Source organism: Aspergillus sydowii, assembly GCF_001890705.1.
Source record: "Aspergillus sydowii CBS 593.65 unplaced genomic scaffold ASPSYscaffold_8, whole genome shotgun sequence".
NCBI classification, from domain to species: domain Eukaryota; kingdom Fungi; phylum Ascomycota; class Eurotiomycetes; order Eurotiales; family Aspergillaceae; genus Aspergillus; species Aspergillus sydowii.
Genome location: NW_024467866.1, coordinates 1,127,837 through 1,153,942, shown reverse-complemented (window position 1 = coordinate 1,153,942; position 26,106 = coordinate 1,127,837). Strand labels below are relative to the sequence as shown.

The 26,106-nt window shown below is 53.1% G+C and overlaps 10 protein-coding genes across 10 annotated transcripts; 6 read left to right on the top strand and 4 right to left on the bottom strand.

Moving 5' to 3' along the window:
• Window positions 1-1,510: 1,510 nt before the first annotated feature.
• Window positions 1,511-3,352, bottom strand: ASPSYDRAFT_91516 (putative isoamyl alcohol oxidase; the record flags this gene model as incomplete). Its single annotated transcript, XM_040852498.1, has 3 exons — window positions 1,511-2,786; window positions 2,836-3,036; window positions 3,105-3,352. 3 exons carry the CDS (start codon window positions 3,350-3,352, stop codon window positions 1,511-1,513), a joined length of 1,725 nt encoding a protein of 574 aa, XP_040701039.1.
• Window positions 3,353-3,816: 464 nt separating this feature from the next.
• On the top strand, window positions 3,817-5,724 carry ASPSYDRAFT_134175 (uncharacterized protein). The gene is made up of 3 exons (XM_040840666.1): window positions 3,817-4,454; window positions 4,533-4,905; window positions 4,965-5,724. The coding sequence occupies exons 1-3, from the start codon at window positions 4,296-4,298 to the stop codon at window positions 5,552-5,554; spliced, it is 1,122 nt and encodes a 373-aa protein (XP_040701038.1). The 5' UTR covers window positions 3,817-4,295; the 3' UTR covers window positions 5,555-5,724.
• Window positions 5,725-5,834: 110 nt separating this feature from the next.
• ASPSYDRAFT_91514 (uncharacterized protein) lies at window positions 5,835-6,296 on the top strand (the record flags this gene model as incomplete). The annotated part of the gene is made up of 1 exon (XM_040852497.1): window positions 5,835-6,296. One exon carries the CDS (start codon window positions 5,835-5,837, stop codon window positions 6,294-6,296), a length of 462 nt encoding a protein of 153 aa, XP_040701037.1.
• Window positions 6,297-6,347: 51 nt separating this feature from the next.
• ASPSYDRAFT_155597 (uncharacterized protein) lies at window positions 6,348-9,479 on the bottom strand (the record flags this gene model as incomplete). Its single annotated transcript, XM_040842473.1, has 4 exons — window positions 6,348-6,668; window positions 6,716-7,040; window positions 7,087-8,292; window positions 8,458-9,479. 4 exons carry the CDS (start codon window positions 9,477-9,479, stop codon window positions 6,348-6,350), a joined length of 2,874 nt encoding a protein of 957 aa, XP_040701036.1.
• A 181-nt stretch (window positions 9,480-9,660) lies between these two features.
• Window positions 9,661-11,282, bottom strand: ASPSYDRAFT_206408 (RTA1 domain-containing protein). The gene is made up of 3 exons (XM_040843903.1): window positions 10,569-11,282; window positions 10,100-10,518; window positions 9,661-10,045 (listed from the first exon to the last, which is right to left on the bottom strand). Exons 1-3 carry the CDS (start codon window positions 10,823-10,825, stop codon window positions 9,837-9,839), a joined length of 885 nt encoding a protein of 294 aa, XP_040701035.1. The 5' UTR covers window positions 10,826-11,282; the 3' UTR covers window positions 9,661-9,836.
• ASPSYDRAFT_47524 (fungal specific transcription factor domain-containing protein) lies at window positions 11,097-13,591 on the top strand. Its single transcript, XM_040847446.1, has 4 exons — window positions 11,097-11,741; window positions 11,788-12,009; window positions 12,064-12,347; window positions 12,393-13,591. Exons 1-4 carry the CDS (start codon window positions 11,509-11,511, stop codon window positions 13,172-13,174), a joined length of 1,521 nt encoding a protein of 506 aa, XP_040701034.1. The 5' UTR covers window positions 11,097-11,508; the 3' UTR covers window positions 13,175-13,591.
• On the bottom strand, window positions 13,452-17,421 carry ASPSYDRAFT_134170 (uncharacterized protein; the record flags this gene model as incomplete). The annotated part of the gene is made up of 4 exons (XM_040840665.1): window positions 16,796-17,421; window positions 16,093-16,707; window positions 15,778-16,010; window positions 13,452-15,707 (listed from the first exon to the last, which is right to left on the bottom strand). The coding sequence occupies exons 1-4, from the start codon at window positions 17,175-17,177 to the stop codon at window positions 13,452-13,454; spliced, it is 3,486 nt and encodes a 1,161-aa protein (XP_040701033.1). The 5' UTR covers window positions 17,178-17,421.
• A 503-nt stretch (window positions 17,422-17,924) lies between these two features.
• On the top strand, window positions 17,925-21,168 carry ASPSYDRAFT_206402 (uncharacterized protein; the record flags this gene model as incomplete). Its single annotated transcript, XM_040843902.1, has 6 exons — window positions 17,925-18,151; window positions 18,206-18,604; window positions 18,684-19,106; window positions 19,180-19,475; window positions 19,528-20,764; window positions 20,831-21,168. The coding sequence occupies exons 1-6, from the start codon at window positions 18,016-18,018 to the stop codon at window positions 21,166-21,168; spliced, it is 2,829 nt and encodes a 942-aa protein (XP_040701032.1). The 5' UTR covers window positions 17,925-18,015.
• A 1,072-nt stretch (window positions 21,169-22,240) lies between these two features.
• ASPSYDRAFT_47519 (zinc-binding alcohol dehydrogenase family protein) lies at window positions 22,241-23,648 on the top strand. The gene is made up of 2 exons (XM_040847445.1): window positions 22,241-22,839; window positions 22,888-23,648. The coding sequence occupies exons 1-2, from the start codon at window positions 22,463-22,465 to the stop codon at window positions 23,525-23,527; spliced, it is 1,017 nt and encodes a 338-aa protein (XP_040701031.1). The 5' UTR covers window positions 22,241-22,462; the 3' UTR covers window positions 23,528-23,648.
• Window positions 23,649-23,865: 217 nt separating this feature from the next.
• ASPSYDRAFT_47517 (FAD-dependent oxidoreductase) lies at window positions 23,866-25,924 on the top strand. The gene is made up of 6 exons (XM_040847443.1): window positions 23,866-24,558; window positions 24,606-25,072; window positions 25,132-25,192; window positions 25,246-25,441; window positions 25,491-25,572; window positions 25,636-25,924. Exons 1-6 carry the CDS (start codon window positions 24,088-24,090, stop codon window positions 25,790-25,792), a joined length of 1,434 nt encoding a protein of 477 aa, XP_040701030.1. The 5' UTR covers window positions 23,866-24,087; the 3' UTR covers window positions 25,793-25,924.
• Window positions 25,925-26,106: the final 182 nt, after the last annotated feature.

Here is a 26,106-nt window from a genome sequence, read left to right as displayed (position 1 = left end):
TATCTAGTTTGAATACTGCATACTACACGAAACGGCTTCCCTGCCTCGTTTCAGTCTCTCATACTCAAGTCAACGCACTCACAGCGGCCTCTTCTCAGGGAAATACACCAGCCTAGAAAAGTCTGTCGAGGGACAATTCAGCGACAGGGGAAATCTGGGCGCAATATACACAGCTCGACATTACAAACCATCTACAATGGAAGCACTATCCATCATTGAGGCCGTGGCGAAAGAGCACGGGAACCCACTTGTTGAAGTCGGCACCACGGCACCCACCATAGCAAACTGTGATGGCGTCATCCTCGGAATTAGTTTGTCTGCTCAGCTGGTGCAGAATGTCGAAGCGCGTGAAAAGGGTCCCCTGCTTCCAGCGGTTGTGGAGGCTTTGGATCAGGCGTGGCAGAGAGCAAAGGGGGATGCGCCGACGTACTGGCGGTGATTGAGCATGGACCATTGTCAGCCCAGACACTAGAATTAGTTCTAGATTTGTTCGGCTACTGGAAACTGCTCCAGCTTTTGAAATCTGTTTGTCAACGTATATTGAAGCGAGTCAGACAGGATGGTTATATCTATATCCAGATAGAATAGAGTGGGTTCGGCCATGGCCGAGAATAAGCCACATTATGCACGAGTCAACAAACTTCACGCTAGAATTTTCGTATCTTTTCGTAGTTCCTGGGAAGAAGAAGAAAATAAAAATAAAAATAAAGGCTATGTCCATACCGGTATCTGCCTGGTACTGCCAGGGACGTCCACACTGAATCATCGACGATCTACGAGTCCGTCCCAAATTCAACATGAACCACAGCAACGCATAGACACACCAAATAACAGCCAAAGCTTAGCGGGGCAGCCCACCGAGAAAGAGAAACCGAGGTCACAGTCCCAGATCCGACGCGAACCATCGGGCCCGGTACCTTTCAGGGCCCGGAGCCGACGGCGAAAGATTAAAAAATAAAAAAATGACAAACTGTGGGCCTGGATCCAAACTCCGAAATCCAACGTGCACGTCTCCAACGGATATTATGGAGCGAGACAAGACCAATCCCTGGAACGACAGCGCGCTGGGCTAGTCCCCTTGGGAAATACCCGGGTCGACTTCGGGGAATTGGATTCTGTTCCTGGTGATCTGACCCACCTTGGATATACGATGGAAACACGACGAATCTGGCCGTCTCTTGGATTGCACGATAGTCTAGTCAATATTGTACTGACTCGCTTCGGTAAATATTTCCTTCTGTAAATCTTTCAAGTCCACGTGGGTGATGACTCCACAGTCAAATTTTCTTCTTTTCATGCCATTGTTCATTATCCTAGTGGATATGTTATTATTATACCTATTATTTAGTGGATTTTGTTATTATACCTACGCTAGTGTAGAATATGATAGTAGAATTTGATAGCTCCGTAACATTCGTCTATGGGGTATTCGTATTCTAAGGTAGCATCTTAATCTATGGTAATCAGAGACACAAACACGCTCAATACTCGAACTCGATATACGACAAAATCAAGCCTTGCACGCAGGAGGGAGAGACCTCTTCTGGGCTCTACACATGCGCCCATCCTCAGCAACACTCCAGTAATCGCTTCCCACCCCCTTGAGCACGTAGAAGAAGTGGTCCGGATCCCACTTGCTCTTGATCTGCTCGAGCTTGGAGTAGTTATCGCCAAAGAAGACTTCCTTCCAGTTCGGCTGCAGGAAGTTGGACTCGTTCTCGTACGTCCCACCGCCAGGCGTCACGGCTTCCAGCAGCGGGTTGATCTCCTCGGTCATCTTCTGCTGCTCAGCGAGGAGCTGGGACCAAGAGGCAGTGTCGTTGTAGCTGATACCGATCTGCATCGTAACAGCGGCCTCTCGCCAGTGTGTGAAGATGGCATTGTCGACGTCGTTGGTCTTGGACACGTCCAGGCCGACGCCAACGGCAACAATGCCCTGCGAGGTGATGTCGTACAATGCAGTAGCCAAATCAGTCGGGTTCGACTGCAGTACCGACCGTGGGAGGAGGCGGCCGCCGTAGGTGAATTCGCCGACTCCAAGGTTGCCGTTGGGCAGGGGTCCCATGTATTTCTGGTAGTGGTCGTAGTAGGAGTCGTACTGGGTGTAGTTGGCCTGGTACTTGATACTGAGGCCGTCGAGTTCGGAGAGGAAAGGGGCAAGGACGTCCTTAACCTGCGAGCTGGTCATGTTGAACGCAGTCAGGGGCTTGATGAGGAAATAGCCAGGGAGCATCTGGTAGATGACCGTAGTACCAGCGTCAATCATGTCAGGGAGGAGACGGTGGAAGTGATCCACGGCGTCGGTGAAGATCTCCTTGGACAGATCCGAAGTTTTAAATGTAACAGTCGCCCCGGAGACGATCTCGTTCTGGTACGCCTTCACAGTGACAGACAGCACGACGGCCCAGTTGCCGGCACCGCCACCACTGAGAGCCCAGTAGAGGTCGGTGTTCTCCGTTCGCGAGGCCGTGATAACCTCTCCAGAAGCGGTGACAACCTCAAAGGCCAGAGCCTGGTCGGCACCGAGACCAAAGCTGGTGCTCAGCGCCGAGTGTCCTCCGCCCTGCAGGTATCCTCCAGCCAGGCCAACAGTTGGGCACTCGCCGCCGACAACAACATGGCCCTTGGCGTGGGTGGTCTCCAAAACGTCAAATCCCTGCACGCCACTGCCCAGCTTGTATGCGGGGCCGGTATAAGAGTCCTCGGCCCAGTCGACGTATTCGATATCCTTGAGGTTATGCGTCCAGACGGAGAGCGCGCCGGCACCGGTAGAACGACCTAGGTAGCTGCAGGGCCCGTCAGCGCCGTCTGACATACCATATTTCGAGGACTTACTCATGACCGGTGTTCTTGATGACGAAGCGGACATTGTTGTCCTGCGCAAACCTGATCGCCGCAACGACGTCGTCGCTCGAGGCAACATCAACCGCATAGCTCACGTAGTTTCCAAGCTCACACGGGGTCGACTTGTCAGTGAAAGGGTCGCAGCTCCGGTTCGCAAAGAATTGCTGCATGACCGACGAAGAGGAGACATAGCTGCAGGTGCGCGCGCAAGTCAGCATTCCACAGCGGCAAGGGGGGTTGGTCAGTTCAGGAATCCTTACTGGGTCTGCGGGAGATTCCAGTCCTCCTTCAGCTGTGCGCAGGCGGTCGCATCGTAGGTCGGCTCATGGCACGGGGATCCCACGGGCACTGTCGCAATCAGACGCCCACCGACGGTGCTGTTGAGCGCGTCCCATTGACTGGCGGCGGGCCAGCAGTCGTCGCCCGGCAGGCAGTGGCAGTCGCTAGCCGCAGAGGCTGAGCCAGCGAGCAGCAGAGCAGCAGCAGCAGCGGTCCAGACGGCCTTCATGGTGGAGATTGGGATGGGGTGAGAGACTGTCAGGTGTCAAAAGGGGCGAACAGCTCGATATCTTATAAACCTGTGCAACTGCGCCGGCCGGAGACAACCTCCGCCACGTGGTCGGAGGAGTTCCCCAAAGCCGTTAAGGCGTTAACTGGTCAGACCAGGTCCACTCCTGGCCAGGTGAGATTTATGCGGCTAAGTGAGATGGGGTGAGGGTAACTGGTAGTGTGGTGGCTCGCTGGTTATGCGTCGGCTGGCACTGAGCCGACGGCGTCAAGGACGAAGCAGTAAGGAGCCAGGACACTGGCCACCACCGGAGCGAGTGGGCCTGCTGACTCGCAAATCGCAGTGGACGCAGATTCAGCCGGAGCCAGCCTGCGCCCGATCGGAATCGCCGGATCGGACGAGCATCCTTGGTTTAATCGACCGGGTCGTTGCCTTGGGCTGGTGCCTCCGCATCATCAGCGATCGCAGCGACGATCCAGATCGACGCGCCAACTCACAACTTCACAAGGCATTGTTCTTGAATTTTGGCAGGCTCAGCCCGCGCCGAAAAATCGAGCGTTCTCTGCGTCTGCAGGCTTCTTTTTTCGATTCCACGTGGTTCTCGGTGAGCCCTAACCGGTGGCGTAGGCTTAGGTCCGGAGCCATGGAACCTTGCTCGTGAATCCCCACAGACTATCTGCTTAGGCCTGGCTGCACGGCCAGTGAGATGCCTGAGACACGGCTCTGCTCGATCCTGCCCACTGCCGGGCCTAATAATTTCGACGCTTGTGCGCCATGGCTACAACAATACCAAGCTGGAGCCAGGGTTCGCCAACTCGCCGCAACCCTGGCCAAAGTCTATTATTTTGGTTCCTGCTTCTGCATGCCTTAAATATGATGAAAGCTATCCCGTTGCCTGCAGACTGCAGAAAGAGAGGTTGGAATCGACACAGTTTGTCTGCAGATGACGTTTGATACTTCCAACAACGGCGCAGGCTTTGCCCTGGTCCGGGGCATGTGGGCTGCCATCGCCATCTCCGCGTTCATCCTCATCTTACGGGTCTTTGCAAAGGTCAAGCTGCGCCAGTTCCGCTTCGACGATGTGCTGATGATCGTGTCCTGGGTATTGCGATCTCCCCCAACCCGCACTTCCCCAGACTATCGCAGTACTAGTATCACTAACCACTTCTACTACTACTAGGCCATGACCCTCGCAGCGACCGTGCTGCTGCAAATGTCCGTCAATCACGGCTTCGGCACCGATCTCAGGAAACTGGAGTACCCCGATCTCAAGGTCGTGCTGAAGGCGATCGCGATCGAGATCCCCCTCGTCACGATTGGCACTGGCTTCGCTCGCTCTGCCTTTGCCCTGTATATCATCGCGATCCTGGGGAATAAACGCTCATACACCATCGCCTTGTGGAGCGTCATGCTGCTCCAGCTCGCGGGGAACATTGTATCTGGTGTCCTGCCACTGAGTATCTGTCGGGACGCACGCATCCTGTGGAATCCAAACATCAAAACAACATGCGGCGACAGCGCGGCCGTTATAAAATTCGCCTACTTCTCATCTGGTACTTCACCTACCCTTTACCCACGGGTATATATCATATATACTAACTAAATGATATAGCCGTCAACGCAGCAGCCGACCTCTTCCTCGCCGTCTTCCCCACAGTGATCTTCTGGAACCTAAACCTGCGCCTGCGGATCAAAATCAGTCTAATCATCCTAATGAGCCTGGGCATCCTGGCCATGATTGCCGTGATCATCAAGTCCACCAAATACGACGACATCCCGGGCATCACAAACCTGGGCTCCCACGGCGGCATCGAGCTCATCCGCTGGGGGTACGCCGAAAACCTGATCATCATCATCACCTCGTCCGTGCCTTGTATCCGGCCGCTGTTGATATCGTCTGTGCGGAAATTGTCCAGTGCAGCACGGTCACGGTCTTATGAACTCAGTGGACCCTTCTCGGGGAATAAGGCCGTTCAGTCCAGGACGTCACCGAATAACCATTCCAGTCGGCGCTCCGATAATGAAAACCAGGCGTACGAGGAGGACCTGCCCGAGGAGACAGATAGTATCGAGAGAATCCTGCAGGATGCAGAGACGGCAGAACGCAATCGAGAGTTGCGCAGGGGCATCACGAAACAGGTTGAGATTTCGGTGATGTCGGCGCATAGTCATTCAGAAGGGAGTGGGAATCGGTCGCCTTGATTGGCATTGTTAGATGAATGAATGTAACGAGTCTACTTTATTACTTCTAGATTAGACATATTACTTACTTATATTCACTACTTACCCTTTGTGGCCGTGTGAACTGTCTTCACTGTCTCCAGCTTCACAATTGCTTCGTCGGTTATAAGATGTGGCACTTTCAGCATTGTACAGCTTTATATTCCTCTCTCTCTGTCTCTGTCTCCTGAAGTACTGTCTCATTTATAATATATAATACTTTACTTCATCTACCACACTCCATTCAGTCCCCATCACCAAAATGGCAATCGAAATCCACGGGCCAATCCCCTCGACCAAAGAAGAACCCCTATATCTCGCCGTGATCCGTTACTACACACGACAACCAGGCGGCTACGATAGATGGTCCATCTTCGTACGCACTAGCGAAAGAGGGCCGCTGGGGCTGGAATACGGCATCACAGACAGCGGCGGAAAATACATGCAATACAACCCACCCACAGAGTCAGCAAAGCTGGACGACAGCATCCCACACTCGATGTACGTGGTCCGCGCTATAACGCACGACGAGGCCGCGACTGTACGCGAGGTCGCAGACGGCGAGCCATGCATTTCCAGCGCAGACGGGGAGAACAGGGCCACGGAACGGTGGACGTTCAGTGTCGTCACGGAACTCATGAAGAGGGGCATTGTGAAGCCGTCTGATGTCGACGAGATAGAGTCCATGATGGCTACAAGACTGGATCATAGGCCTGCTCAATAGTCAAGTTCATGATGTACGTCTTATGTCTATATCAATCAAAAGTTCATCCGTTCATCCCAAACCAGGCCACGTAGTCTCAAACCCCGTAGCAAACCCAACCGACCAGGTCTCATCCAAGAATGGCCACTGCATCATTTCCGCCTCCAGGTCGTAGGATGCCGTATGGTCCGCGTCCATCGAGATCGAGGTCCGCCTGTTCGTCGTATTCTGAACAGGCGTCGTCCGGCCCTGGGATGCAGTCGGATCTGGTCGAGAGATGCGAATATCACCGTACTCGTCGAATGTCCCTGCCAGGGTGAGATGGTCTTGACCCAGGCCTTGTTGCGAGCGCGCGCTCTCGTAGAACCGGTTTGCTTCCTGGAGTGTTTGCCACTATACCATGTCAGTTATTGTTAAGGAGGAATATTCGTTCGACATACCCAGCTAGTTCCTACATCCCAGAACCCGCACAATCGTTCAAGATACTCCAGGTTCGATTTTTTTTCCTGCTCTGCCCGTTCCAGACCACCAGGATAGCGCATGGGGGACACTGTCCCATACATGTTGATATGAGCCGCAACGAAGACACTGAATCCGGCATACGGGGTGATGACTGGCGTCGCGCAGCTTTCTAATGAAGAAAGGATAGCACCGATATGCTGGGCGGTAGAAAAAAGTCGATCGATCGTCTCATCAGGATCGTTCTCATCGCCGTCGTGGGCCTTTGGGCTGGCAAGAAACCGATCGCGATAGAGGAAGAGGATACTACACCATCAATACCAATTATATCACTGATGGACAAAAGACATACCTCATAAAATAGACCAGATTAATATAGGCAAACAACTCGCCATACCCAAGCGCAACATGAGCATGCGCACTCGTCTCCGGATACCGCACAATAACATCCTGCAGCGCCCGCCACTCATCCAGCTCCTCCTTCAGTGCCATCCAAGCCGCCGACGAGGACGAAGCATGCAGCACATCCCTCGCCCGATCACGATCACGATCACGATCACGCCGACTCTCATTCGCAAAGCGCAGAATCCTCACAAAGATATCAAACCCGCGCGTGACAATCGTCAGCCCATGCTCAATCCCCAACCTCAACCCAACACTACCACCACCAACACCAACATTAATACCCTGAATATCCCTCGGCGTCAGCCTCCGCGTAAGACGTCCAAACGTAAAATCCGAATCGCCAATAGGCAACGGCACCGAAATCTGCCGAAACGAAAGCGCAAAGTGCTGGCGCGCGCCCGAACTCAGCTCGCAGTCCTGCGCAAAGCAGCACCAGTACGTGCGCACCAGCTGCTCGTACGCGATCTGCGTCTGGGACTGCGTCTGCGTCTGGGCGTGGAATTCGAATTCCTCGGGCGCGTGCTCATGCTCCATATAATCGTCGGCGCTCTTCAGCAGGCTCTGGATCATGTATGTTGCCATGCCGCTGTACATCCAGGCGCGGTACGGGCGGCCGGACCCCCATTCGTACAGGGAGATCATGACGAGGGACTGGGCGAGGGGCAGGGAGGGGGACTCGAAGGCGCGACGGGCGAGCTGGGAGCGGGCGTATTCGGCGTAGGAGTCGGAGGGGGCGAGGTTGGGGTCTGTTGCTGTCATGAAGCGGGCGCAGAGGGAGAGCAGGGCGGCGAGGAAGACGGGCTCGACGGAGTGGACATCGCGCGAGAGGTCGGCGATGAGCGAGGGGTAGTGCAGGAAGTTGACGACGGGGAATTTTTTGCGGTAGAGGTCGCAGGCGGCGATGAGGGTTGAGGGGGGGAGGCTGGCTGGGTTTGTCGCAGTCGCAGAACTGGCCCTTGTTACATCCGGGGGATCTTCTGGATCATCGCGTGGGGTTCTGGCAGGTCGAGGTCGAGCTCTGCGCGACGGTGTCGAGGGCGAGTGAGGAGAGCGAGGAGAGCGAGGGTCAGTGAGCAGGCAGGGACTGCGGTTGAGGCGCAGACAGCGACGACAGGGGGGATGGCCATCGTGGACGCATTTGACCTTGGACTGCCTGCAGTGATGGCAGGAGATGGACAGGCGCATGTTGGAATACGGGAAATGCGGAGAATAATTGGCGGGAATATACGGGAAGAGATAAGAGTCAGGATCGGGAATGATAAAGATATTAATTAATTACTCGGCAAAGATAGGGTTTAAGGCCTCGATCCAGCCACACAACCGCTCGACCTGCTCCTCCTGCGTCGCCCACGAAGTCACAATGCGGACTACTGTTGCGTCTGTCCTCTTTTCCCACGCGTAGAACCGGATTCTTTCCTCCAGCAATGGCAGCACCGTGTTCGGGACGACAACAAACACCTGGTTTGTCTCAGTCTCCGCCGCCAGCTGCCACCCCTTGCGCACAACCTGGGCTGCAATCCGCCTTGCCATCCCATTTGCATGTCGAGCCAGCTCGAAATACAGGCCGTTCTGGAATAACCCGCGGAACTGCACGCCCATGACGCGCGACTTGCCGAGCAGTGCTCCTCGCTGCTTCATGTGGAACTCGAAACCCTCCGCCAGCGTGCGTCGCACAACAATCGCCTCGCCCAGTAGAGCTCCCATCTTGGTGCCTCCTATCCAGAAGATGTCCGTGTAGTCGACCATGTCGCGCAGTGTCACATCGTTCGTCTCCGCCGTCAATGCAACCCCAAGTCTCGCCCCGTCAACCAGCAGCAGCAGGTCTCGCCGTCGACACGTCGCAGACAATCTGCGCAGCTCTTCTTTTGAATATATCGTCCCAACCTCCGTCGCATTGGAGATGTAAACCAGCCTCGGCTTGGCCATATGAGGGAAGAATGTATTCTGATCCAGCACCGTCTCCAGATTCTCCGGCGTCATCTTGCCCCTTACCCCAGGAACGGGGATAATCTTGTGTCCTGTAGCTTCAATTGCCCCGGCCTCTTTATCAATAATATGCCCGGTCTGCACGGCCAGAACAGCCTCGTACGGCCGTAAACAGCTCGCAATTGAGATCAGATTCGCTGCCGTCCCGCTGGGGACAAAGTGGATGGCGACTTCATCTTCTGATGCCTCTAATTGTGAAAAGAGCAGCTTTTTGGCTTCTCGTGTATACTCGTCGCTGCCATAGCCGGTCTGTTGGGTGGCATTGGTGCGCAGGAGGGCTTCCAGCAGGCTGGGATGAGCGCCCTCGCTGTAGTCGTCTAGGAAGCTGTAGGGGTCGGATATTTTGGCAATCATTTTTGAATAGGAAATAGAGAATATAGAATGAAATATAGAATTGAGAATGGGCGATTGAAAAAATGACGGTGATATAGTGTCATTTCCGGTCGGGAATAAAATGTCGGGAAAGCGCAGTATATCCACCGTTAAAATCTAGACTCATTTATTACGTATTTCTGGACGATTCCAGGAATTGTTGGTCAATAATAATATAGTGATGCTGATCGCTATTAATAAACAAACGTTGCCAAAGTGCGATGCTAACTTGCTGGTGGTGTATTGTATGATGTTCAAACAGAATATATATCCACACATACGTATACCTCCGTCTCTCCCACCCAGTCTAATTACCCATCCGTATCTATCAATCATCTATCATAATTCATCTTTGCTTTGTTTTCGCATCCGCAATGCCATCCCTGGATGCATGACCGTCAAGCAAATGCACGTAATCGAGACCATGGCCCCTTCTAGCACCATAAACGCGACTTCATCGTTGGCCACCGCGCTATCAAACCCGCCGTTCAGCTCGACGACGCGATAGATGGACCGGATATAGACGGTAACGGTCGCGAGAACAAGGGCTGCCATTGTTAGACAGACACAAAACACAGTTAACCAGCTAGAAGAAGACATACCGAGTATGAATCCTTTCCAACGTTTCCCGCCTCGAAGAGCGACATATTCATCCTTTCTAGACTCCTCATTCTGCACTGACGATGTCCCCCGTTCACGCCGGAACAGGCGATAAGCAAAGTCGACAGCAAACGAAATAAACAGAGTCAACGTGGCGACCTGGAACGCCAACCCGGCAATCATAATGTTGACGCCGGTGTCTCGCAGACCAGGATCGTCATCGGGGGCAATGGAAGTAATAACCCCGCCGGCAGCCTGCAAAATCAGCGCGAAAACATCACACGAGACGAAGACGATGGCGTAGTTCCGGGGTTTCAGACGCGAGATGTCCTCTCCGCTGTAGACGGTCACGACACGGCCGAGCAGGAAGTACAGGGCGGCGCAGTAGAAGATTGGAGCGAGGGAGAGACAGATGAGGTTCCTATGAAGTCAGTATAAACTTAAGCTTACTACCTCAGGCAGGGTTCGTACATTAGGAAATAGTCAAAGTTGAAGGGGTCGCTGTGGAACAGAATGCGGGCGACGTATCCGATAATGTCCAGGATGAGGCCTATAACCATCGACCCGGAGAATCCCCACATGCGGTATACCGGGCATTGAATGATTTGGGCGACGAGAAGAAGGCCATAGACGGCGATGTAGACGATGCAGCCGGGGATGGAGGGCTGGTAGTGCATGTATGCATCCTCGAGGGAGCAGGTTTCGAGTGTACAATCCTCGGGACTCATGTTACTGCAATTAATTGTCTTGATTGATTATATTGACTGCAACATCATCAACTTTATACTTGTTACCTTTATAGCAATATTGACGCTGCCTGTTGTATAGTTGTATAGTGTATAGTTGTATAGCGCCAAGGCGGACTCCGTGTCCGACTCCGACTCCGTCCGTTCAGCTGGGGCTGTGCTGCTGACAGCCAGACACCTGCAGCCAGGTATATCTTCCTCTTCCGACCGTGTCCGTGTCCGTGTCTTCTCATCTATCGATACCCATCATGACTGCCCGCGTCAAAACGTGCGAGACCTGCGCGACGGCCAAGATCCGCTGCGTCCGGTCGTCTGGGGCCGCCAGCTGCGACCGGTGGGACTGAGCTTAAGCCTGTAAAGGAACCTGCTTGCTGACGGCCAATCCAGCTGCGCGAGACTCAATAAACCGTGCTATTTCCGCCCTTCCCGAGTGCGGCAGACTTGGCCCAAGAAAGAGACGTAGGCACCCTGTTGTAGTTGTTGCAGTTACAGTTCCTCGCTGACCTGGCAGACGCCTCGAGTCTCTGGAGAGAAGAGTAGACCAGCTGCTGGGCCAGCCGTCGCAAAGCCATGGCTCTCCGGATGAAAGCACCGGAGATGTCATTGACAAAGGCATCCTCTCGCTGGACGACGCTGCAGCTCTTCTTGACTATTACCTGCAGTATATGATGCCGCACTTCCCCTTCGTTGCCCTCCCTGGGCGAGCAACAGTTGGAGAGCTTCGCGAGCAGAAACCATTCCTGTTCCTGGCCATTCTGTCTGTCTCCGTGATGGACGACCGGGCCCTGAAGCGAGCCCTAGACGACGAGGTGAAGGCTGCCACGGCCGAGCGAACGGTGCTGCTGGACAAACCGCCATCTCTGGAAACAGTGGAGGGTCTGCTAGTAGTCCTCGCATGGTGAGTTAGATGTTCAACTCTGTTTGACCATCATTAACAGACCCAGGTCCCAGCACCAGGCCTCACGGCGAACCGCGCCGCGGAATTTCTCCACGTACCTGCATCTCGCCATCGGGCTCGTGGTAGACCTGGGACTGGATCGCCCAGTTGAAGTGCGTAAATGCACTGGCCGCATGAATGTCCACGAAACACACAGCGAGCCACGGCCTCCCGCTGTGTCGAAAGCCGAGAAGAGGGCTGTTCTTGGCTGCTCTTTTCTCTCTTCATGGTGGGTGACCTGACCAGTTCCCACAGCGTATATCGAATCCACTGACTCTTGCAGTTGCGGAATCATCACGCAGATAACGGTGACTCTGCCGTGGACTGCCCATATGGAACGCTTTGCTATCGAGCTGGCGCAGGATCCAGACTACGACAGTGACCGGGCCATCATGCATCTGGTCCGCCTGCAGCACATCTTCGAGGAGATGGACAAGATATCCACAGAACCAGACTCCCTAGACACGAGCACGTCCGGCACAGCTTTCCAGCGAACATTCAGGACCTTCAAGTCACAACTGCAAGACTACGCGAACCAAATCTCCCAACAAGTAGCAGGCGGCAACTGTAAGTGCCATCCCTGTGTTCAAAGGCCCAGCTAATCATTGTCAGTCCTCCTCGCATCCCAACTCCACACCGTCAGCCTCTATCTCTGTCAAGTCAGTCTCTTCGACAGAATGCCCACCTCCTCCCAGCTCCCCTCGACTTTCCGCGCAGAGATCCTCGGCCACGGCCTCATCGCCGCAAAGGCCTCCTTCGAATCCCTCGCCCTGCTCCCCATGGGCACAGAGCGCCGCATGAGCTACTCCGAATGGCTCCAGTCGGGCTTCAGCCTGATCCTCTCCTGCAAGCTATCCCTCATGGCCGTCTCCGACGAAACGCTCCGCACCAACCACCCTCAAATCCAGTCCCTCTGCAACGAGCTGGATATAGGCCATGTGCTCCGGGTGTGCGTCGTGCGGCAGCAGTCACAGCAGCCGCGCTCAGAGTCCCGCAGGACCGGTTTCGATTACACGGGGTGGCTGCAGTACGTCGAGGAGTGGTTTGGCCGGCACTATCACGGATACACTTCTCGACAGCGGGAGGTGTCTGCCCCTGGCTCATCTGCAGTGTCTGATGATGATGCTGATACCGGTACTGGCACTGGTACTGGCACTGGCACTGGTACTGGCTCTGGCACTGGTACTGGCTCTGCACCAACTGTTAATACTAACATCCCTGTTAATTACCCGCCACCAGCACCAGCGCCAGCGCAATTCGGCATGAACGATATGTCCGGCGGGTTGGATCTCCCTGTGACGGACGACATGCTGCCCTGGACTTCGTTTCCGGAGTTCATGATTGCTGAGAATCCGCTGGTCGGATGGATGGATCTCGGTCTTATGCCTATGTAATGTGACTGTTATATTCTCTGTTTGATCCAGATAGTCCTTAAGACAAATTCAACAGTAATAAAGGTGACGGTAACAGTGCTTGGAGTGCAGTGATTGAATTGCCGTTTCCAGCATGGCTTCCTGATACGCTGTATAATATGATATAATTATTATTACATGCCATTGATACTTCCAATAACGATAATGGATACATATACTTATGTTCAAGAGTTGCAAGAAGCGATCGAGAAAATACTTCTTGAACTATCGCGAATGAGCGCCAGAGTGATACCTTGTCTTATTGTACCTTGATTTGCTTGTCTCCCCTCTTCTCCTCCTCTTCTGTAACAGATAATCTGCGCTTGCGATGACCAGCACTGAGATCTATACTGAAATTTGCACGTAGACCGGACGAGAGACTTGCATCTGTAATTTCCAGCAATACCCCTGCTGGTACTTCGAGTCTATCGCATTTATGTAAGGCGGCAATAGCAGCTGAGCGCCGCGATGATCTTGCATGATCCAAAACCGACTTTCCGCTCTTTCGACACCGAATATTCGGGTCTGCTCCTTTGCGCAGCAGCAGTCCGACGATACCATCAGGTAGATCTGTTTTGAGAGGAACGAGCGGTGCCGGCTGCGAGTCGACAGCAAACCATAGCGCGGTGTGGCCGTTACTATCCGTAATATTGACGTCTATTGACTGATCCGACTGATCCTGCAACAGGATGTCCACGAAGTCGTAATAGCCATGCTTTACTGCAAACATGAGGACTGTTGTACCGAGTGCGTCGATACCCGAATTTAGCGAACGACCGCTTAACAGGAGCTTTGCGATCTTTACTCGCTCATCCTCATCACGGTCCATGTTAGGGAATCCGACAACGGCGTCCATGATTAGCGCGTCACTTGGGGGCGCATTCAGATCCAGAAATGCCTTGACTATGGCTGTATGACCCTGTCTGCATGCATATTGGAGAGGGGTCCGTCCGTGCTCTCTATCCGGTTCTGTGATACTGTGGTCGGCATGATATAGGTCCTTCATAATTGTGGATAAACCGAACCAAGCGCAAAAATGGACGGCGCTAATACCTTCGTGAATCCATTCTGGTGGCAGCACTTTCCCAGCCTCTCGAGCTATTGCCTTGACGTTATCAGAATCGCTCAAAAACTCAAAAGCCTCGTCCTTGATCATAGAATCATGCTTCTCGCACGCCCTTCGAACGTGGTCTCCCCAATGCTGTAGAGTATAAGCAAGGAAAGGGTGCGTCGCGAGATTTGCCGAGTGCTCTTCATAATCCTCATGTTTGAGATAGCTTAGACAGAGCGAGGCCATCTTTGTCTCCGCAAGCCTCAGGGATGGGTCCCAGTCGCTCTCACCAAGGACCTTCTTCAGAGTCCCGTGAAAGAATCGCACAATAGAGTTCAGGTCGTCCGCTTTGTCGATCGTTACCAGTCCATTTGTCGCTCTTAGTATGGATACTCGATGCTCTAAATTTTCCTCATCCACGCACGAATCGCTCTCGAGGGCCAAGGCGTGCTGCAGAGTCAAGATATTGATCGGTCGACACGCTGTCATGAGCACGCGAAAGACCTGGAATGCTAATGCCTGTCCCATGTTGTAGCCCTTAATACATTCAATCTTCTTGGTGTAGTATTCTTTGAGTACTTTGAACGCCTTCTTTTCCATCTTGTTAAGTAAGGCGGCGCAGTCTTGTGTTGGCTTCTTCGCATTTAACAAGAACTCAAGCCAGGCATCTGCAACGAGGAAGTTCCCCTGTGCTTTTTCGGCGATTTTCTTTGCAATGGCTTCCTTCAGTCCCGGGTTGTCGTACAGATAACGCGCTGTATGGGAGAGTTTAAAGGGCGGTTCAGGGTGGATGCGCTTATCCCATAGTCCAGGACCAGCGCTGGAAGCGAGTGAGAGCCTGTCGTCACAGAACTGGACGATTTCCTCTTCTGTAGGGCATACTTCGACGCGGACCGTGTCGTAGGTCTCCTTTCCTGTGTGGTGGCTATTTAAGCAACCAATTCCCTTATCCTTGCATTTGAGACACCGATCAAAGTCGTTGTCATTGCAATGGCAATTGAAGAATATTTTGAGGTCTGTCTCCTCGCACCCGTCACAATCAATCACGCATGCTGCCTTTCGGTAGCCGGGGGACGTTGTGAGAAGGCTCAGTGGGACGCCCTTCCTGATAAGCTCGAGGGGATAGTCCTTGAGGATTTGCAAAACATCGGAGGAGCATTGGTAGAAGCCGTCAACAACGAGGTAGGTGCGCTTGTACGTCCCAAGTAACTTTTCAAATGCGTGCTTAAGTGCAGCTTCGCGGGGGAATTGGTTCTTGGATGCCTTTCTGAGATCGGACGGTATGCGGACGGAGTCATCGAATAGGATCAACTGCTTCACTAGACTTCCTAGGACGTTCTCCCGTGTTTGAGATTCCCGTTTACTCTTTTCATCACTCAAGTAGATGTAGATGACCGGTCGCTGGGGGCTGGTCCCTGGGAAAGTCTGCTGAAGGTGGTCCACTATCACAGAGCAGAGATGGGTCTGATTCAGGAAACGCACCAGATCAGCTCACGTTATATTGAAGCACAGGTAGCCCTTAATATATACCCACCTTGCCGACGCCCGCTGCTCCATAACAACGTAGTTGCCAGGGTGCGCCCTTGACCCAGCGCTGGAATTCTTCGGACTCTATCACATGTTTCCCCCAGGCCACTACGCACTTCTCGAATAGCCTTTTCTGTTCGGTTTGGAAATCAAGAGGAGTAAGCCAATTTACTATCTCGTTGCGCTCACGGTCTTCGACATTCAATTTAAGTTCATCAACAACTCCTTTGACTTTGTCCACTGGCTCTCAAAAGGACATGATCAGCACCATTCCCCATAATTGCCAATTGACGCCGGGCCTGCCCCTCTGACGAAGACCTACATATTGTCCACGCCGGATCAGCATCTTCAACTTTCCGCGCCTTGATGACGGACAGCAGATCCTTTGCATACGCGGCTGCAGTCAAAGCAGCATACGGTTGCCACACTTTGTTCTTATGGGTGTCGGCGTAGTCCGAGATGCCGCGAATAACAAGACATGGAAACGAGTCCATGAGGCCCGCCGCCTCCATTTCAAAACATAGCACCTTGTTCGATTGGCGCATCCTATCACGCAGGTGTCCGTCCTGCATGACCGTGTCGGCCGATCCTATCAGCCCGTAGTGAACACGAGGGGTATCTGGCCGCGTCCTCTTCACCAGCTGAGCTGGATCGCAGCCATCGCAGAATGCGTTCGTGTCTGTTCCCTGGTGGTAGTATTCGGGCTTGAAAAGGAAATCATGCTCGGGGCCAGGGCATTGGAACTCCGTCCTGCCGATTTGCTCCAGATCAAGAGTGGCCTGGCGGATGTAGTCGTGCATGTTGCCTTCCGCCAATCCGTGGCTCGTTTGCAGGTCTTGTGCGGCTTGGATCAGGAGTTTTCCGGGCTTGTTCAGATGTGATCGTGTCTCGTATCTTCCTGGGTGCTGAACACCCATGTCATACTGCAATACTCCCCCTAGACACCAGACGAGTCCGACTCATTAGCCTACAACGAAGTCCCGCAGCCCCAATTTGGAGACCATAAACTTTTGGAAACCACTCACCCTCATTACCATGGGGGATACCGACAACAACATCCCCGAGGAAGATGTCTTCAGTTGGCTTGAGTGAACCAGCTCGGCTGGGAGCGTCTGTCGCGCCCCCGCCGACACCGACCATCAGCACGAAGCGAATCTTGGGGAATGCGTGAACGAGGGTAGTGGCGGCCTCAGAGGCTGCAGATCTTCCTGCACTGGTAGGCCTCGTGATGGCGACATTGTGCTCTCCCATCCGGCCGACGTGGTAGATATAATCGTTGTCGGTATGAGGAGCGACGTGCTTTTCGTCTAGAAGAACTCGAGCAGCGGCGAGTTCGGGGTCTGTAACGCATACCCAGCCAACTGTGTAGGCGCCTACAAGAAGACTAACGCGGTTTGACAAAGCCATCACGATATTGTTATCCAGGGCGGTGTTGGTTGGGGGAAAGCTTGTAGCAAGGAGGCTGTTTTTCTCAGGGGATGGAATTTGAACAACGATGCGGCTCTGCAGACAGGGGCTGAGGGAAAAAGCAGCAGAAAGAGGCCCGCTGTCGTCAGCTTGAGAGACACGTCACGCAAGTGCTGTGATGCTACGCTTACCCATCCACGGGCTGACGCGAGAGGCTCGTGTTCTATGCAGGATGCAGGGGAATGTGCATGCGCCTCGAATGATGAGGCGGAGATGCTGCCAAAAAAGACAGTCTTGCCCTAGCCCCGGCTCCCAGCTGACCAGCGTTCTCAGCATATCCCTGATGAATACCCCCGTGCCTGCGCCGGGCAGTGCATGCGATGGCGAACCAGCGTCACGCATGGTCTACGTGAGTGGGCGGCGGGAAATCAGCCTGGCAGAGTTCGACAGCCACTGTTACACAATGTCTCGGCCTGTCAGGTTGAGGCCTTGCATAGTTCTTTGTGAGGATTTGCTAGTTATGGAAAGATATCGAAGGAAAGTGAAACAGATCAGCTCTCGGCTTTTCCTTCGAGGTTTCAAGCTTCTCGTATCTATCAATTCCGCTATCCAAATATTGCAAATGCACTGCGTCTGACAAGGAGAGTATGGCGGAACCCCGGAAAAAGCAAATCGAGAGGCCTGAGTACTCGACAAGGGATATCCATATTTTAATTCGAGTAATACTTTACTCCTTACTATCATACTATCCCGACTTCCAGTCTATAAAGACACGCTGCGTTGGTTCTGATGGTACATGTCCCTGTGACAACAGTCAGAACCGGATCAACAAATCAAAATGAAGGTCAACACCGCCGTCCCTCTGCTGGTCCTGACGCAGGCCCTCATAGCGTCATCACAGCAGCCATCTGGGTCATCCACGACAACAGCATCAGTCCCGAACCCAACTGCATGTGGCGATATCGTGAACGGAGGCAGGTACCATTTCGACCCTGACGCCAGACAGGTTTGACTGACGCATATCATAGATCCAGGAGGGCTCAAAATATTGAACGCGACGCAAGCCTATAATTGCCTGAAAAGCGTTCCCTTTAATCCGGCGGTTGCGAACCAACTTCTCCAGTACGTGAACGACACGATCCAGTTCCACAGCACCCTTGCCTACCTCGCGGAGCCTCCTCTCGGCTATCAGCAGCCGGCCGTCGATCTACTCGCTGGGCTTGCTGGGATACAACGCGGGATCAATAATGGCATGTTCGCCAACGAGCATGATTTTGAGACTGCCCTGCATAGACTCCTCACTGCTGCCCATGATGACCATCTCACGGCCACCGGAGGTATCCTCTCGACGTTTGTCTACGGAGCCCCGTGGGATATCGTGTCCGTATCCGTTGATGGAACAGAACAGCCAAAGGTCTATATCCCAGGTATGACGTTCGGAAAAGCCCGTATAGCGTATCACACCTTAGAGACGCCAGAGCTAATGTATGATCTTACCTTCCGCAGATGACCTGTTGGCCAACGAGTCGCACGCTCTAACCTGGCAACCTTCGGCGATTTCCGCGATTAACGGTCAAGGCGTGGTCGAGTACCTGGAGGAGTTCGCAGCTCAAAATTCCATCGGCAAGCTCGAGCCGCACGCGGACTGGAACATGTTGATGAGAAGCGGGGCCTTGGAGACTCAGGGGTTCTTGGAAGTCTTCTTTGGAGGTGCTACCATTTATCCTGGTGATATGATTACCTTGACCTTTGAGAACGGCACGGTAGTAGGGCCAGAACCATGGCAGGCTATCTATCTGAGTCCCGGCGACACGGGTCCGCTTCAAACAGGAGGAGACTTCTACAATTTCTTTGTCCTGGGCCTCTACCCTGCATCTTACGTCCCTGGGGAGGGCTCCGAGGGACGCCTGGGAGACAAAACTGCATCGAGTACGCCTGGGAGACAAAACTGCATCGAGTACGCCCATTCGCACTCCTTCCCCTACTCCCTCTCCTTCCACAGTGGTCTCGACTACAGCCCCGCCATGGGACGCAGCATATCCGACTCCTGAGCCGATATTGCCAGGGCGGGACCCTCACGACACGACGCTGCCACGAGCGTTCTTTTTGAACGACTCTTCCGTGGCTGTTCTGAGTATCACGGATTTTGCGGCATATGAGGACAACCCACAGGAGTTTCTGCGCACAGTCAATACTTTCCTTCGACGCAGCAAGGAAGCCGGTCTGAAGAAGGTCGTTGTCGACGTGCAGCAGAACCGCGGTGGACTGGCCTTTCTGGCAATCGAAACATTCAAGCTAGTGAGTGTTCAGGCACGCGTTGCGCCGGCCCCTGCTGATCAATTTCTCTTAGTTCTTTCCCACGGTCGAGCCGTTTGCAGGAAGCCGCAGACGTGCCCATAAAGTGGCTGATGTCCTCGGCGATTCTTTCACGTCCTACTGGGAAGCGCTCCCGCCTTCTCGTGCCGACGACCGGAGATTTCTTTCCACTAATGAGTGGGTCATACGGAATCGATTAGACGGGGAGACTGGGGATAAGTTCGCCTCATGGGAGGGCTATTTTCGATCAACCGCCGCTTACAGGGGTGATAACTTTACAAGGGTCGAACAATACAATCCAACAGACCACGAATTCATTCGCGAAGCAAGTGGAATCGACATCAAACATCTGGATGGCTCCGACAGTCCACCATATGCAGCCCAGGATATTATCATTCTGAGCGATGGACTATGCTCGTCCGCGTGTGCCATTTTCATGGAGCTGATGCACCACGAAGCCCAAGTGCGAACAGTCGCCGTGGGAGGCAGACCAGACTACACTCCCATGCAGGCCCCAGCCGGAACACGCGGAGCAGCATCTTATAACATTCGACAGATGGATCTTGATATCTATAATGCGCTGCTGATCAACAATGCGACGCCCCCTTTCCTCCCGGACCGCAGACTCGACTTCTATCTTTACTCTGCCAACGTCAACCTCCGAGACCAGATTCGCCGCGACGATCCGTCCAACACGCCGCTGCAGTTCAGATACGAGGCCGCAGACTGCCGGATCTTCTTCACCCCCAAGACGTGGTACAACTACACCAATCTTTGGAATTATGCAGCGGAGGCCGCTTGGCACAATCCCGCGCTTTGCATTGCAAAGGCAACAAGCAACTACACAAAGCGGCATCCAACGCCCTACCAGGTGGACACCACTCGTCCCGATAACAGCAGCAGCAGCCCTCCACAACAATCGACCGGGGAACAAGACACCGATCAGGATGACTACTACCCAAACGACCCAGCCAACGATATTCTAGCACGTGGGAGGCCAATCAGCAGCGTTGACGGCAAGAAATGTTCAACAGACACGGATTGTGACGGTAGTTTCCTGTGCAAAAAGGCGCCCGCATGCGATAAGTACGGCAAGGTGACGAGCCGCAGACAATGCGTTGCCAAATGCTTCAACATCGGCAGTCAAAAGGGACACTCGTCCTGCTCCAGAGGCTCGTGTAAGTCCAAGGAACGGAGTCCTCAGCAGGCAACCAGGGTTGGCCGCACGTGGGTGTACGGACCGGGTTACTGTGTTCCTCCCCGGCCTCTCTGTCGTCCTCAAGCTGAGGCTGATAATCAGGATCTCGGTGACTCGTCCCTCCCTCCGATTATCACAGACATCTCGGATGTCGGCGACGACGAACCTGAACCTGATACATGCGCGAAGCTGCCGGAAAATTACCGGCTTGACTGTTTTCCCTACCATGAGACGGTCCAGAGGTGCTATTCACGGTATGAAGGCGGTAAAATTCGGTACTGTACCAATGGGGAGCTCCACAAGCTGAAGGAACGATGGGACAAACCCTATTGTGACATTTTTGACGAGTATGGTTCGCGCTGGTGTCGAGAGACATGTCCATACAATCCGTATGCTGCCATCGCTCGCCATAAGGATGACGAGTCTCGGTGGCTGGTAAAAATGAGCCCTCGTTCCAAATCTAGCTATTCGAATTAGGTCTAGGCATGATTTGAACACTCACCACACAGGTAATCTGTCTTTTTTCTCGTATCTGGGACATTGATTGTGTCTACAGGGACTATGCGTTAGGGGGTCCCTCTCTCACTTCGTTCATTTCAGGGCACTTTGCACCAAAGTTGCTTTCTATGCGGTCTTTGAAGAGGCCACAGCATTGATGTGATGTATCATAGGAGCTCGCAGGATTGAGTTGTCAATCCATTAATTTTTCCACAGTGTTAGGATATCCGCGAGACAGGAGTTGATAGTTGAATAAGTGTAATTATAATACATATCTATTGGAATTCGCTCATCTTCTAGCACCTGGATTTCAACAGAAAGTGACTGATACACTAAAGCCAGAAAGCCTTTATTAATAATAATGAAGGAACCTATATTCAGTAGTAGAGCTCGGCTAAGACCTAAGAAAATATAGGAAAGCCCATGAAAGAGGTTTAACTATTATTAGATATTAACTATCCATCTATGTATTAGAGGCCAATGACTCCTAAAGGCCCGATATAGGTTACCTCTGCTAAGATCCCAGGGCTGGATGATATTATCATTAGAGTATAACGCTATACCGATCTGGCAGACAGAAACCGCGCGGCCGAAAGATCGTGGTAAACTCATCGCTTTGCAGCTGGTCACGAATATCTCTGGAATTGTCATTACGAGCGTAAGCACGTACCAGCCATAATGACCAAACTCGACTGATACCGAACGAAGTGGATGAACTATGGCTTTACATTTATTCCACACTCGGCCGTGAGCTGGCGGTTTCCTCTGGCATTCCAGTGCTTCAGCATGAATGGAATCCCCCGTCACTATCTTTATCAACCAGGAGACACCTGCGCGCTGACGGGTGACTGTAACAACATCCAAACCTTCTATAGGACTTCAGTTTGCAAATGATAGGGTTAGAGCCACCTAGCCTCTGTTTCAAGTGCTTGCGGAGAACGAAACCCGGGCTGAGCTTTTGTCATGAAAGCCCTTCCAAAAGCAAGTCGAGCCTATACCAAAAGCATAGAATTCCACAGGACCAATAGGGTTCAATACATTGCGTATTTATGCTGACTCAATGCTACACAGTTGCTAGACAGTGATAATCGAGCTTGTTCCTGTGCATGTAACTTTGCATCCACAAACCAATAAAGCAGATCAATAAACGAGTCTCGGGGTGGCATGTTAACTCCGTAGTATCTCCGCAGTATCTCCTGCTGTGCAACAACGATAAAGTATATCACATCGTATTCTCCTGTCCTTCTCAACATTTCAACTTCTTTCAAGCACCATGTCAAGAACGGCAGTCCAATTCCAGCTATCCCCCCCAAAAGGCCAATTCACCCAGGTCGCCGTCCCACGACCCATCCCCGGCCCTAACGAAATATGCATCCGCACCAAAGCAGTAGCTCTGAACCCACTGGATGCAGAGCAATATGCCCACGGGCTACTCGTGCAATTCTGGCCCGCTGTTCTCGGAGTCGATGCTTCTGGCATCGTCGAGTCGGTCGGCGAGTCCGTCCAGGATTTCCGACCGGGGGATGAAGTCTTCGGGTTCTGTGGCATGGGGAATCGATCTGCTGCATTTCAGGAGGTCATTACCGTTAACGCTCGGTATATGGCAAAGAAGCCGGCGAGACTTAGTTTTGAAGAAGCCACGTCACTCCCGTATGAGCCCTCAATACACCTCTAAATACGTCTCACTGACATGTTCAGCATCTGCCATATCACCGCCGCAGCTGCAATAGCAGTCGGGTTACAGGTGCCATTACCTCATCTCGGTTCCAGTGAAAATCAAGATAGGACCTTGAAGTCCATCCTCGTACTCGGCGGCAGCTCCGCAGTCGGTGCAGCAGCGATTCAACTCCTGCGACTCGCTATACCCACTGCAACAATTCTCACAACCAGCTCTAAACAGCACCATCCCCGCCTCATCTCGCTCGGCGCAACGCAATGCTTCGAACGCTCCGCCCAAGAAAACCCATCCGTTATTCAGGCAGTCACACCGAACAACTCCGGCGTCGAGGCAATAATCGACGCCGTGGGCGCCGCGGCACATCAGCCCGCTGTATTTGACGCGCTTGATCCCGCCGGACCAAAGTTATATTCAGAGGTTGACACCGGGGGACGAACTACTGTCCCCGAGGGAGTCAACGGGAGCGTTGTTTCGGGTCACCATATTCTTGGTGTTCCTGGGGGGCAGGAGGTTATGTCGGCGCTTGCTGGATTGGTTGAGTCGGGACAGTATGAGCTTCCGGTGAGGGTTGAAGTTGTTGGCAAGGGGTTTGAGGCGATTAGGACTGGATTGGGGATGTTGGCGAGTGTTAGTGGGAAGAAGCTTGTTGTTAGTTTGTAGATGTTGCTCGTGTGTGGGGAATGTCATGGAGGCAAATATATGTTGTTGTGCAATTTATGTCTGACTTGTCACAAATAGCCACCACCATCAGTTTACCGTACCCTTGTGTTAGAACATGGAACGAATGTTTCTCTAATAAACATGCTCCCGTTCGACACAAATCATCAACAGTGATTAATTATTAATGAATCTACAGCACTCAGCGGAATATACTGCCTCAGGCACCAAGGCCGAGCTATTCGCTGCCTGCTTATGCCTGAGGCGCCGGACTCAACCGCTGTGCTTTGACTTCATCGACATCACCCAGTCCGACATACCGCGATCCGTCGTCCTCACCCGGATCCTATCCGTCCCCACACCGGTCCCTGCAATGATTGGCCAACAACTATCATCATCCGCAATGAACAAGATAGCGGAACCACACCACCGATATGGCGGATGATGCACTCTGGTGTGCGGCCCGCGCCCTGTAGATATGACCGACCGCAAGCGCAGGTCACTCTCCGATATCCTGAGAAGCATATAATGTAGGCAAAGGATCCCAGCATCATGTCCTCATCATGTCCTCATCAGATACATCCTCACGCTTCTCACTCTCATCATCCACATCAAACATGGGCCCCATCTCCGGCTGGAAACGCTTAAACGTCGCCATCGTCGGCGGCGGTATAGGCGGTCTCGCCGCGTCTATATCCCTCCGCCGCGCCGGACACAACGTAACGATCTACGAACGACATGACTTTGCAGGCGAGGTCGGCGCGTCCATCTCCTGTGCGGCGAACGGTACGCGCTGGCTGCATGAGTGGGGAGTCGACATCGAAAAGGGAGACCCCGTCTTACTCCGGAAACTGATCAACCGGGACTGGAAGACCGGGGAGCCTGTTAGTGTCTATGATCTTGACGACTATGAGGAGCGCTGGGGGTATGTCTATAATATGTTCCATCGGCAGTATATGCATTCCATGTTGAAGGACTGCGCTCTGCAAGAGGAGGGCGAGGGGACCCCTGTTACACTGCTAGTGAACCATCCTGTATGTCTGCTCATTCCAGTCTCCGCCCCAATAGCTGACTCGTACAGTGCAAAGATATCAATCTCCAAAGCGGCGAAATTACATTCGAAGACGGCACCACCGCACAGCACGACCTCATCGTTGGCGCAGACGGCATCGGCTCCATCGTCCGCCGCCTCATCGGCCTAAACCCCGAAAAGAAGCCCGCGCCCTCAAGCTGTCTCCACGCGAACGTCATGACCGAAGACGCCGTACGTCTAGGGCTAGTCGACTACTCGCAGGACTCCGCGCTGGAGTACTGGGGCGGCCAAGAGGGTAAATGGGACAAGATCGTGCTGTCCCCGTGTAACGGCGGCAAACTGCTCTCTTACTACTGCTTCTTCCCGCGCGAGCAGGGAGATTATACAAGCCATACCTGGGGTGGCGAGGACCGCCCCGTGGAAGAGTTGTTGGCGCCGTATCTAGAGCTGGACGAGCAGGTGCGTTCGCATCTGGCGATTGGGATTGAGGTCCGGCCGTGGCGGCTGTGGGTGCAGTACGTTACCCAAAATCTGTACTATACATGATACGAATCATGCATGCTAATTCAACTAGCCAACCGTACCCGTATATCAGCCGCAACAATGTCTGCCTCCTAGGTGACGCAGGACACCCGGTATGTCGCGAACGGTCTCGGCTATCATACACGAGCTAACGCATAAGTTCTAGATGATGCCTCACCAGAGTCAAGGCGCCTGCATGGCGATCGAAGATGCCGCCGCGCTTGGGATCCTGTTCAACAAGGAACACTTTTCCGGCGACGTCGCAGAGACGCTGCGCTATTACCAGGAGATTCGTCTGCCGCGAGCCACGAAAGTCCAGGCCGCCTCGGCCAAGGCAGCATACAACATCAATGAGCGGATTGGTGAGTACCTAACCGACGTTGACAAGGCCAGGGTGGCTAATAAATGCAGGTTTCTCGAGTAACACCACGAACACGAAATACTACAAGGTGGAGGACGAGAAGAAGAAATTGACGATTGAGGAGATGAACGGGTGAGTCACCTGCGTTCCTATTTCTATTAGTTCCATGTTCTGGTGGGCACTAACGACGCCTAGTTACGACATGTACAAGGATGTTGAGGAATTGCTTGCTTCCAAGAGAGGCATTCCGTTTACGCAGAAATTCACCAGAGGCCTGCCATTCGGGTTGAAGCTGTCGAATGGTGTGACTGTGGGAGAGGATCAAGATCTGTACGTTAATAGTCGCATTTAGTCATTAATCTGTATATGAATTTTCCGAATCGGCGGTATTTGACATCCAAGAAGTATTTACTAAATGTATAGTCGGGAATGGAGCTACTTGGGAATCATCTAATGCAGTGACTGTGCTAGACTAAACATCGAGTCATCGAGATACGTAAAGGTCATATTCACATAATACAATTCAAGCCGAAATGCAATCTCGTGTAAATCCACCCCCGCAGAGACAGTCCACCGACTCAGTGCACCGAGTCCTCGGCGATCTTGCTGGCTGTTGGCTTGGCCCGGTGGATTTCGCCCGCAGTTCCACCTCGGCCGGGGCTGCCA